At 39.7% G+C, this 13,565-nt stretch overlaps 1 protein-coding gene across 1 annotated transcript in view; it reads right to left on the bottom strand.

Annotated features, from left to right (window-relative positions):
- Positions 1–616: 616 nt before the first annotated feature.
- LOC106936055 (fibroblast growth factor 11-like) overlaps positions 617–13,565 on the bottom strand; it is a 73,106-nt gene continuing 60,157 nt past the window's right edge. Inside the window, exons 5-6 of the mRNA XM_015016835.1 lie at positions 7,248–7,446; positions 617–6,422 (exon numbers count right to left, since the gene is read on the bottom strand). Coding sequence (XP_014872321.1) covers positions 6,283–6,422; positions 7,248–7,446 — 339 coding nt within the window. The 3' untranslated portion in view covers positions 617–6,282. The remainder of the gene's footprint in view (positions 6,423–7,247; positions 7,447–13,565) is intronic.

Here is a 13,565-nt window from a genome sequence, read left to right as displayed (position 1 = left end):
AACTCCAGACCTTAAGATATTGTAATGGGACCTTCAATACACTGAAGCAGTGGGCCAAGACACAGAAAACGCCTTCTAACGGTTCTTTAGTCCATTTCTGCTGGGTTCTGGTTCGATAAATACAGTCAGACAGGATCCTGTTGTTTCGTCTTGTGCACTTGAGGTTAAATTCACAATTTTAAACGTCAGTAAAACCAGATCAGCTTGACTTCAGACATCAAATGAACCAAAAAACAAAAATCACACACATATAGACCAAACATGGAATTACAATGTCGACACAATTCACAGTAATTCCACCAATAAATACCAACATCACAATCCATATTGCCTTAAAATACAGTCAAAACAGCCAGGGACAGGTCAGGAGGGAGCTCAAAGTTTCAAATAAAAGTGCGTTAGCTGCTAAGAGGTGGAGTCCCTCCCCGGCCGTCGTCCTGGTGGATGAGAGCGATGCAGATGTGCCTTAAAAACGTATTCACGTGAAGTTAATCTGTTGCTACACAGGATGTGACAGTAGGCACTCTGGATTCCAGTATAAAAGCACTTTAATGAAGCAGCTAAACCAAAAGTCTGTCTGAGTCAGAGCCTCTCTCTTCCTCCCTCTCTCCTTTTCTTTTTTTTGTGTTTTCTGCTGCATTGCAGATGTGGCGGAGGGACTCCACCTCAAACTAATGCACGCACACTTAAACAGCTGCCACACCGAAAGGGACAAAGCGTCGGGGAAAAATAAAAGCTGCAATAAATACACACACTTTTTTCCTCCAGATGATGTGGCTGCACCTTGTTAATGAACTTTATTGCTTTCCGCCCAAGGACCCGCGCGTATCGATTTCAATTTCTCACATGTATACAAAAAATTTCACACCAGGCGTCTCGCACATTCGCTCTGCCTCCAGGTTAAAGGGAAGGTGGGCTTTATTGGAAGCTAGCGCTTCTCCGAGTCCTTCGAAAAAAGAGAAGCCGTGCGTGACCCTCCCTCTCTGCAGCTGTAATTCGCCCCGTAAGCAGAGGGAGGCCCTGACTCGAGAGAAACGGGAGTGAAGGGAGTCCCCGGGGAGAGAGGTGTGTGTGAAGAGAGCGGCTGAATCAGATATACATCATTTAACTCGCTTTCAGTAGCCGCTCACACCGACTCCTTTCATCCGGATAAACGGTAACGCCAAACTCTTACGAGGGGAAGACGTTTAACGTTTCGGGTTCTGGAACCCGGAGACGCTAAAGGCGGAGAATTCGGTTCACCAATCAAACCTCTGATAGATGGGAAACTTTACACGGTGAGACTCGATTGAAGGTTTGGGGAGGCAGATCCCACGCTCATGCAATCATGCACTCCACTCGCAAACAATGATCCAGTAATGTGTCATGATGTGATAATCAAAATGAATCAATAACCCTCCAATCAGGGAGTCACATACTTAAAAATCTGTATTTACTGCTGACTCGCATCAAATTCATTCAAACGACCAGCAGATAACAGGAAGGCCAAAGGCATTACAGCTAGGGGGCGCCGTTTCATCTATACTTTTGAAGAGTCAGTTGATGGAAACAATAAAATCTGAAAAACAAAAAGTCTTCTGTAATTTCGCAGAGGTTTTTACTTTCACTTCAGATGGTTTTTGGCTTTTCCTAAAAGATGGAAACATAACTGCAGAATAATTTCTGATGTAGCGAACCTTCCCACCCACTGGTGGGCCTCTCTGCCTTACCGAGGAACAAAACTCAGAAAAATGTCCAAACCTCCGGCTCAGGGAGAAGGACTCTACGTCCTTCTGAGGTCCATGCTAGTTTTTATCCTCTACTTGCTGTCTGCTACAGCCATGCGTAGCGTCACGCTTTCTGTAGCCCAGCTGATCTGCTTCAAACCAGAACATGGGAACACAGCTAATTCACATTTTCTTCTTTGTTTGCATAATTTTAAAAGTTTAATGAAAAGTTACTTGTGCCAGATTTGGAAATGTTGGTAGCCTTTGGAGATTTTAGAGTCACGGTAAGAATCTACTTTATGCTAAATGCTAACATACGATGCTAACAGCAGTTTAAAATGTCAACTCTACAATCACTTTGTCTTAAAATAAAATACGCTGAATGTTGTTATATTTTTCTGTATATAAATCAGAACAGTGCAGAGTTAACATGGAGAGGTCAGTGATTATCTGGCCTTTTAACATGATTCTTAGTTGTTGTTGTTAACAGCTGAGAGTTAAGATTAGACTCAAAATATAACAGCTAACAGGTAATAAAGTCCAGCTCAAAGCTAACAGAGCGAGGCGAATGGCTACGCAGAATGAGGCTAACGGCTAACCAGAATCAAGCTAATGGCTACTTAAACTAACATCAAGCTCACAGCTACTCAGAGTAAACAGTGATTCAATGTGAAACTGTTTGTAAAGTTAAGCTTTAACTGTAAGAGTCAAGCTGTTACTGGAGCTAACAGCTAAACTTAATAAGAGTCGAGCTGAACGAAGTGATCAGAATCATGCTAACAGCTATGAGGTAAGCTAAAGGTGAATCATTCTTAAAACTAATCTGGAAGTTCAGGGAACAAAAAACATCTGTTTTTAATTTCTATTAGTAATATAAATCAATCTTTGCTGTGCTAACATGTCACATGGGTTTTATTAATGTCTTTACAGATAAAAATATATGCTTACCTGAAATCTGTCGATACAATAAAATATCTCTGATAAATCCTGTAAATTTAATTTTATATGCGACTTTTGTTTAAAAGAAAATAAATCTCTTAAACAAAAGTTTTAGCCTTCAGCAGTTTTTCTCAAACTTGAATCAAACTTTGATTTCCAAACTTCCCAATGAAGTTACGGTCATTTTTACTAAACTCTTTCCAAACATCTACCTAACATTATCCAGTCCCAGTTTAGACTAACCTTGGGAGCCCCAGTTAATTAAACGTTTAAGTAATTACTTAGCAAAACATTGAACATAGAGAGCCATAGAGGCCGTGTGTTAAACACAACCCAACCAAAGCTGGTGGTTAATTAAAAGAGGTTTTAAATGTAGCCGGAGTGAAAAAAAAGATCAACAGATGCTGAATTATGAAACTCTTTTCTCTCTTCTTTGCTTCCTCATTTTGTCTCATTGTATATTTCAGTGTTTTATTTTTTTTCATCACCTAAATGCTTTCGATTTCCTCTGGAAAGCTTTATCTCCCAGGTAGCAGATTACTTTGCTCAGCGCTTCGCCAGATTTGGTTATCACTTATTATTATTTACAACTACAGGTTCAAGGGAGCAAAAGATTATGCATGGAAGGAGAAACGTGCAAAAAGGAGCGAACGTCCAGTGCAGTAATTCCCTCTTCAATCTCTTTTTGTTCTGCTTATCATCACTAATTACCCTCTCTAAAATGTCCTTTTGCCTCCTTCATCCGATCCATTTTTCTTCTCCCAGATCTTCTACGTTGCTTCACTTCCACTCATTTCCTATGATACATTACTGTTATGCTATAAACAATTACTCTTTTGATCAAATTGTACCAAGAAAGTTTAATGTGGAAAAAATGATTTAATTAATGTCTCCAGTTCACATCGTCCCATTTGATGATATTTATCTATTTTGTTGTAAAATCCTAGACAAACAGTATAGATTTAAGTTTTAAACTCTGTTAATAATGTTTAAATGTCGGTAAACCTGGAGGTCATGCAGAGTAAAAGTTGGTGGGAAAGTTTCGACACATATGGAAGTCCGCATTGGTGAAATATCACCTTGAACATTATTACCACACTGTAAAACTAGACGGCTAAAAAAATTACTTCTTTATCAATGTTGATGACAATAAAAACATAATAAGACCATAAAGTCACTGCCGTCCCCTGCGGCTCACGCACATGATCCAGCCCTTAAATTTATCTACATGAACCCCAGTTATGAAAATAATTGAGTTACCTTGAATGTGGAGGCAGAAAGGAACTTTGGTTCTTAACTTTGGATAAATAATAAAATATTAGAGAGAACTTGCTCAATTAGAGAGACAATGGGTTTCAGAGTTGGGAAATATTTCTTCCAACAGGTTCTGCTCTGGACAATTATTAGAATGATTGTAATTAGTCGCTGGCGCCACTTTAAGTGGCTACTAGACAATTTCTAGACTTGGAGCAGCTGTTAGCTTCACTCTACATAGATGTTAGCTGTTAGCTCAATTGTGTAGCTGTTACCTTGACTTTCAGCTGCTAGTTTGAGTCTGAGAGTAAATGTTAGCTTGAATCTAATGCCTTGTTTCCCCTGGAGGTTGTTTACAAACCGAACTGCACCGTCCCGTGACGTAAATGTAGCATTAACTTTGAGTAAATGCTAATTTGACTTTAGATAGCTGTTTGCTCGACTATGAGTAGCTCTTAGTTTGACTCTCAGCCGTTATCTTGACTCTGAGTAGCTATTGACTCAACTATGAGCAGCTGTTAGCTCAGCTTTAGAAAATAGTCGGTTTGGCTATGGGTAGCTGTTCACTTGACTAGGAGCTGTTAGCTTGACCCTGAATAAATTGTTGCTAAACTTGGAGTGACTGCTAACTCCGAATAGCTATTAACTTGGCCCTGGAAAATTGTTGGTTTGACTCTGAATAGCTGTGATCTTGACGATGAGCTATTAGCTTTACTCTGAGTGATTGCTAGCTCAACTCTGAAAAATCGTTAGCTTGGATCTGAGAAATTTGGTTCTGGATAGCTGTTAGCTCCACTCTGACCTATTAGCTTGACTCTGAATAGCTATTAATTCACTGAGCTGTTACCTCAGCTTTGAGTAGCCATTAGCTTTCTTCTCTTTGCAGCTGGGCTAACTCCAAACAGTGGTTAGCTGAACTGAACAGTTGCTAGCTCAACTGCCTGGCTATTAGCTTGACTTAGGGTGGCCATTAGCTTATATTTAAATAATTATTAGCTTGAGTTTTGGGATCTGTCAGCTTAATTGAGTTTCTTTGATTCCCCATTGATAATTTTCCTCTTGATTTTTGTCTGTTGTCTACTGCATAGCTGCATGAATTGCCATTTTTCTGTTCACCAACATAATCAAACATCAGCATCCCGTTGTCATGGACGCTAACCAATCGATGTGGGGCTTAAATATCCATAAAACTAATGTGGACAAGTTGAACCGACTCTAACATGCTCAGTGACGAGCGCATGGTCAACAAAATGCCTGACCTTTTGACAGTGTGGTCGATAATCTGCCTGTGCAGCTCAACACGCGTTTGTAGCACAGTTCAGACTGGTAGAAAAAAAAATAAAAAATCTGTATATTTAGTTTGGCAGCAATGACATGCAGATGCTATGTTGCCCTGGAGGGTTTGTGCAAAAGAAAACCCATTGCAATGCAATCACAACAGCTCCATTACGACTCATTATGTCTTCCATCACACCTGCTGCCACTGAGCGAATGCATGTCATCGTAATGGTCATGAGATCATTTTCATATGTAAGTACAACAGAATACATATGAGTGTGTGTGTGTGTGTGGTTGCGGAGTGTGTCGAGGGAGTGATTGGCTGCTTGTTTAAGGGTCGAAAGATTCTGATCAGCCTCTGACTCCATTAGCAGAGCCAGAGGGACGGGAGGGAGTTTTATTGTGCCGCAGAGTGGAAAATTGAGTCCATGTCACAAACTAATCAAATTGTGCCAAAGGTGAGTGAAAAAGAACGGAAAACACTGTGATATGTACACACAGACACACACACACATTCACACACCACACGCCTGACGAGAATTCAGGCCATCTTTGAAAGTTGCTGACGCAAACAGAAGATGTGGACGCAGCAGATGGCCGAGGAACTGAAACAGTGTGACAGCCTCACATTAACATGGCTTTGTGTCAAGCTAACATTAGCAGAAAACCCTGCAGGGAGATAAAAACCCATTTGTGAAGAATGTGCTGCAGGGGGACATATTTTCTCGTTGCACCCGTGGCGGTGGAACCAGGAAGACCTTGCTGGGATATTTGGTTGACCGGAGGGTTGCTCGCTGGCGTGACGGCTGGAGGGCGTCCTTCCAGCTGGTGAGACAGGCTGTGGTGACATGCTTTAAAACACTAGGCCACTGTTCAGCTCTACACTGAGTTATTGCTTATACACCCCAGGTTCAGCTGACCATAGAGGGCAAGAAGGTGGAGGGCTGGTGTGGTGGAAGACAAAAGGGGACTTCCCCTTTCCCAGCATCCCCCTGCATGGACCTTTGGACACCCGGACGTTTCAGGTCCACATCCCGAGTTCAGGTTTGCTGTCCGCTGGTGAGCGCCGCCCCGCGTCGTCCACCCTGTCCTTCGTCTCTCAGTGCTAGGAGGAGGTTTTGGTTTTGGACTGAGCTTCTTTCTTGCCGTTGTTAAGCACGGGCGAGTCACTGGAGGTCTTCGGCGTTTTTCTGGGCGGACTCTGTTCGGCGACGTCGTGTAAGGAGGGCTCCCTGTACATCGCCACTGAGAAGGGAAGACATAAAGACCATAAGTTCATAAAAACTGGAAACAAAACCTTGTCAGACCTCTTTATTCGTTGGTTAAACTGGACAGTTTGGTTCCATTTGGGTCAAACGGTGCCTAAGCAGTTGAATTCTCCCGTTTGTTTAAAATCTTTATGTCACCAGTTGATTTTTTAAAATAAAAAAGTTGCTAGAGGGGCCTGAAAAGTTGCTAAACACAGCGACAAAGTTAATAAGTTAGCGAACGTATAGTCCCTCATCCCGACTGCAGCTCCTCTCATCACCACATTTGGCCACGCCCCTCCGCTTCTCTTGGCCCCGCCCACTTTGGTGAACATTTTCAGGTAGGCGTTTCCAAAGCGAGGTGTTTCTCAACAGGTACACCTGATTGGACAACCAAAACTCAAGGCGCTCCTCAAGTTCTCACACCTGATTGGACGAAATTAAAGTCTGTTATTTGACTTTTTTCTCATTGTAATTATCAGTAGCTTACTTTTCTGCATGAATTACTTTAGCTTCAGGACTTTGCTGCTGTAACCCTTTGGGGTTAGCTACACTTTGGATACGCTGATATAATAACAGCAGGCTGAATGTTAGCTGGCAGAGAACGTCCGGCTTCTTTCACTCTGTTTTAATAACTAACAGTTGTGATTTTTCATAGATGTTTATAAATATTGAGATCTAAATGTTCATTCCTTGCCATTAGAAATAATATCCGTTTTCATTGCTAAAATAATGTAAAACTGACATAAGCAGCTAAAAACAAATAAAAAAGATGTAAAAAAAACCCAAACAAATAACCTAAATAACTGTTTGTCCTTTGTACCTTCGATGAGTTTGGGCAGGAAATGAGCAGCACCCTTGGTCTTCTTGACTCGGTTTCCCTTCATGACCTGGCCGTCCCGGTTGATGCCGATGTACCAGGCTCGCCCCGACTGGGTCTGCCGGTACAGGATGGACGAGTACGTGACGTAGTAGTTCTCGAAGACGCACTCCTTAAACTTACACTCCGGCGTGAAGTGTTCCTGTAAGACACACAAACCAGAACGCATAGGCAGAGGTCAGTAGCAACTAGTTACACTGACCTGAGTAACCTTTTGGAAAAATGTAGCTTTACTGCGTAATACTTTTTATTTTTACTATGAACTATCACTGTTCTTACTAGAGTAAAGTTTCTGGATACTTTACCAACTTCACTAAATGAAGAACAAACATATATCATCAAAGATGCACTAAATACAGAAACACATAAACATCCCAAAATAGTATTACCATTCATCTGATATATAAAGTAGCAACTTTTATTAAAAAAAAATAATAATAAAGTCTGGGCCACCCCCAAAAATTGCGGCCCTGGGCTACCACCCTTTCTAATGTTTGTTCCGGCATAAAGAGAGCTCGTCTGCAGTTCAGACGAGCTCTCTCTCTCTCTCTCTCTCTTTCTCTCTCTCTCTCTCTCTCCCCGTCTCGTTACGTATTCCATCTTTCATCCCGCCTCTCCCCCTCCTCCAGCGCGTTCCCTCCGTTTCCCCGTCATTTGGTAACCTTGTCGGGGAACAAACCAATTTGCAGGATTGATTTGGAGCCTTGATGTGACGGAAAAAACGCCTGAACAAGGAGTTTTCTTTCTCTCCCTCCCTCGCTCTGATTTCTATCTCTTTTCTGCGTCCCTCTGTCCGTCCGCCCGGCCTCAACACTTACAGCACAGAAACAGTTACATCGCTCTTTAATTGCACATCCATTAGTTTCTCTGCCACTCGTTACTTTAACTCCATTACAGCAAATGAAAGTGTAATCAGATTACTATTACTGTGTGTGGTGCAGAGCGCAATGCCTGATCCATATCTTCCACACGATCTGAAGCACTACCTGGATCATTAGGTGATTAATCCGGTTAATTAAACTGAATATCTGTGGTGCGTTTGCGCTGTGGGAAACCAGAGCATTCATCAGATCCTGACCAAACTGCACTCAAAAAGTTCAAGTTGTTGAATGAACGGAAGAGGAAAGAAGGAAAAGAAGTGGGAACATCTGTTTAAAGGACAATTTATCTATGAACTCGATAAATCGCCGTGTTGTTGGTAGAAAAAAGGAGCAAATTTCTGCCAAAAATCTCTGAAATTTTGAGGTTAATCTGAGAATAAAAAAAAAAACAAAAATAAAAATTCTTAGCTACAAAAGTTGACAATTTTTAAATTTAAAGCAGAAATTTCTGAGATCTTTATCACATTAATCTCAAATTTTAAGATTTTATTTATAGCATTTTTTTTACATTTCAAGCTAAGAAACTTTCTTCTTTTTTCTTCAAAATTTTTAAAATTAATCAAAAAATATCAGATCTTTTTTTCTTGCAATAATCTGACTTTTGGAGATCAGAAAAAAAAATACTATTTTCTTTTACTTAAGCAAATAATAAAAAAAAATGTTCCTGTGTTGGATGAGAAGAAAAAAATACTTTATAATTAATTTTAACTTGCCCTTGAGGTAAAAGCCAAATAAAATAATTATATAGATGAAATTGAAATAAAAAAAAATCTTTTCAGCTCTGTTGGTTGAAAGAAAAATATATTTTAAATTTAATAGGAGAACACATGGGTCAAATTTTGTAGATAATATTTGTTTTTATTCAGGAACAAAATGTTCCTCAAGGGAAAAACCCTTTAAAATATTTTAATCTTAAAGATTTTTATTACTATCCCCTTGAAAGTCGGGAGAAAAAGAAAACTTGGCCAGACCTAAAAAATGGATCCTTAAAATTGTATTTTATTTTTAAAAATCTGTACTTCTTAAAGCAGACCTACTTAAAATAAATATTCATATTTATAAATTATTATTAAGAACAAGCTCTTTCAAATAATAATAATCTAAACCTGATAAAAAATCAGCAGCATAAGTCAAACGGCGACAAACACAGAAATAAACTAAAATAATTGTTTTTATATATGAACCGATCAAAGTTTCCTGCCTCATCGTGTAAAACTAGTTTGAAAATTTTCTTTCATTGCAGCAGTTTTGAAAGTCAGACTCATGGAGTGAGCAGCTTAATGGGATAACACACGATTTGGCCTCGTCGTTTACACACGTTACTCTCACTGCAGGCTCACAGGAGGCAGATGCACATCTGTCTGCACAGGCGACTCTGGAAGACAACAGGAAGTGCTTTGACAGGTCACTTCCTGTTTGTCTCCCAGGACAGGCGGTCCACTGTCCTCTCACATTTACATCCTGAACTCCAAACCAGTTTGATCCTCCATCTTCTGTCTGTCCTCCTTTCTCCTCCTGCTAAACAACCCAGACGTTATCAATGGTGCAGTTCCTCCTGTGGCCAGCAGGAGGCGCTCAAAACAAGAAGTAACTATTTTTTTGCCTCTGAAGATCTGTGTCTGTATCTAAAACAACTCAAGATATAATCTAAACTACATTTGTTTTTAAAGTCCATTTGAACATTTTTAAACATTTTAAACTCAATGTTTCGTTAAACTTAAGTTAAAATGTCTCATCTGACGAAGTGCCACAGACCAGGGCCGGCCCAAGCCTTTTGGGGGCCCAAAGCAGATTTTCACTTGTGTCCTCCATCAACAAATCAACACCAGATGCTTCATTGTGCCTAAATACTCTGTGTGTGTAACATACCTACTATGAAATCCAATATATGTTAGCACGATACACGGCTGTTAGCTTGATTTAGGCTAGCTATTAGCTAGCCTAAATCTATCTCTGTATCAGTATCTATCTGTATCTCGATGTATCTATCTCTGTCTATTAGCTAGACAGAGATAGATAGATACATCGACAGGCAGAAAAGTATTAAGGGCAACTATACAAAATGATCGTCTGTCTTTCTTTGAGCTCTTGTTTAAACTAAACTACATTTTGTGTTGCCTTTTTCAAATAATTAGCTTTAAATACAAATCCCAGCTGCAATATCTCCTCTGGAAATTTGACCAAAATTACTTGGTAAGATTTTGTACAGATACATCGACAGGAAGAAAAATATTAAGAGCTGCTGTAGAAACTGATATTTGTTTTTGTTCCAACTGAAATTACATCCTTTAGGATTGCCTTATTTAAATAATTAGCTTTACATAAGAATGTCAGCTTTAATTATACAAAAACACAGACAGAGAGAAAGAGAACTGAGGTAAATGGAAAATGTTAAATAATAGTTTAATCAAACACTGGTTAATTAAATTAGGGGGCAAAATGAGAGACAGTTTAAGCAGCCAGATTTTTTCGTGTGTGTGTGTGTGTGTGTGTGTGTACGTCCGCTCATGCATGTCTGCTGTTGTGACAGAAAGACATGACAGATCCCCCGTACATCAGTGGGAGGCCACCCAGTGCCAGATGACACACACTCACACACCGACACGCGCAGCATCCGCGCTGACGGATGGACCCTCTCCGTCCCTCATCACTCACTCCCACAGACAGGCCGCGCAGAAACAGGAGGAGGAGGGGGAGAAAGGGACCACGAAACGGCGGGAAAACGACATGAGAGACGAGCGGGGAGAACCAGACGCGGAGCGGATTAGTCTCCGGTGGCGACACAGACGGACTCCTCGTCTTATTTTCGCCGGCTGACATCGTTCAGCGGCGCCGCTGAACGAGCAGCCGCCCGTTCACTCAGAGTGGGGATTGATTCCACGGGAGATCTCTGCCAACAGTCAATAAGCATCAGAATAAAAACAAAAACTGGATCAGGCGTTTATGGTGACAGAGTGTGAACAAACGGGCTGGTCCATAAACTTCACAGAACCAAATATCATCGTCTGGAAACGCTGAGTTACATTCAGCAGCATGTTATGTGAATATTTATGTATTTACTGAAGTGGGTGGAGTCACCAGATGCTGTCCTCAAGTCAGAGTGGAAATACTTCAACGTATTTTTACCAAAGTAAAAGTAAAAAGTAGCCATCCAAGAAATTACTCAAGTAAAATTAAAAAGTATTTGGTAAAAAATACTGAGTATCAATCATTTAATATTAAGGATCAAAATGACAATAACTGATATAAGTAACAAGACATAAAATCAGGCGTGATAAAATGTTTCCACATCAGTTTCTTTTAGTAAAAAACTGATGAAAGTTTGACACAAACTGCAGGTGTGTGTCTGTGTGGTGAATTTTTGGTTAAATCATGTTTGTTTTCCATTCAGTGGGCAGAAAATCCAGAAATTTTACTCAAGTAAGAGTAGAAATACTTCATAATACAATTATCAAGAGTAAAAGTAAAAATACTCCTAAAAGTACAAAAAAGTTACACAAGTAAATGTAAGTAGTTACTTCAAAACTCAGCCAATAATCCAGAAATTTTACTCGACCAAATATTGCTGCTCAGCTCGTTTTGCTTGGTGCTCAGAAAGTTGGACAGAAGATGAGAAAAACATTTTTGGAAATATTTACAGGTTCATGTGACTGAGAACTTTGATATATTTTTATTGAAGCAACATATTTGTAAGATATTAGTTTTTATAAACATTTATTTTCAAATCCGTCTTTCTCATAAAACCCACTTTGTTCAGTGAGGTTAAGCGTTTTCCCGAGCTGCTCTTTGATTGAGATTAATCGTGTCATCGAAGATCCAAGGGATAAATCTGGCTGCAGACGCTTGAGGATGTGATGTCACAGACATCACATCCTGAGCCTGAGGTCATGACCTGCTGTCTGCTCTCCTCACAATCCAACCGAGCCAAAACATTTCCTGTGGCGCCAAAACTCCAGCACAGGCGTTGACGTCAAACTGCCTGCACGTTTTAAATAACACAGTTTTTAACTCTTTATGGACACTTTCTAAAACTTTCAGGTTAGTTTTGGACTTCCAGGTTGTTTTCCTGGACTTCCAGGTTGTTTTCCTGGACTTCCAGGTTGTTTTCCAGAACTTCCAGGTTGTTTTCCTGGACTTCCAGGTTGTTTTCCAGAACTTCCAGGTTGTTTTCCTGGACTTCCAGGTAGTTGGCTAATTGTGGCTAATTTAGATGGGCTTTTCTAAACGATATATGTAAGCAGCTCTGGTTTTGACATGGCCAGAGTTTTGTTTTGTTAAAAAAGCTCAATAAGAGATTTTTTACACAATTTTAACCCAGCCAAACTAAATATGTAATTTTTAGGTGTGTTGTTCTTTTGGCAATTGGCTCTTTTTGTGTCTGTATACTCCAGACAAATCGATAACTAAATTAGCTGAAGACTATTTCAATAATTGTTTCAGTTAAAAAAATTAAAAGTTATCCTTTCACCAGTAGTAGAAACTCTGCATCAAATGCTTCTGCATTACACAAATTGCTTAAATAATGTAGAAATCTGATGAATAAACCGCAGAGCTTCAGATTTTAACCGAAACAAACGGGATCATTTCAGGAAGTGAGCGACGCTCCGGTCAGCAGGATAAGAATCAGACGGCGGCGAAGGTTAGCCTCAGAAAACATCAGCGAAGCTGATTATTATCTGAGCAAATGAGCAGAAAAACAACTTTAATTGAGGACAAATAGCTGAGGAAGCATCACAGGGGGCTGCAGATAAATTCTCTGAAGAAAGGCGGCATTATAGTTTACCGGTAATTAAAAAAACCCGGACTAAAGCAATCTGCTTCGTCATCACTGCTGCAAGTTGATCATCAAGTCTTTAAAAACTTTGAACCAAAAGATGAAAAACGTCGACATTCGCTGCCTTTTGAAGTCGTTTAGTTTAGCTTTCAAAATGTCTGCTTCAGCTTTATGCGTCACGTTTTCTGTCTCAGTGGGAGACAAAACGATGAAGACGAGACGTTTTCACTGAGGCTGCAGCAGAGGAAACAGCATCACTCAAAACGTTTAAAACTTACGTAAAAATAACAAGTAGTGATTTATATCATGAAAAGATCAGATTAATGAGACTTTAATGCTTTCTTATAAGGTAAGAGGTTCAGAAAGGTGATTTCTGAACACAAAATAAGCAGTTTTACCAAAACTTTGTTGGAAAGAAAAGAGAACAGAAAATCTAAAGAGTTATAAAAAATAAAGTCTCTAAAATAAAAGTAGAACATCTTTTTTTTAAATTATTTTGTTCAGAAATGAACATGAAGCTACTTTATAAGTCCTATTGGCTAAATATGGGGGAAAAAAATCTAAAAATGTATTAGTTTAGAAATAAAATAAATCAAGTAAAAAAAT

This window comes from Poecilia latipinna, unplaced genomic scaffold, assembly GCF_001443285.1.
Source record: "Poecilia latipinna isolate Pla-1442-1.1 unplaced genomic scaffold, P_latipinna-1.0 Scaffold2069, whole genome shotgun sequence".
Taxonomy (NCBI): domain Eukaryota; kingdom Metazoa; phylum Chordata; class Actinopteri; order Cyprinodontiformes; family Poeciliidae; genus Poecilia; species Poecilia latipinna.
This window is presented reverse-complemented; position numbering and strand designations above follow the sequence as displayed.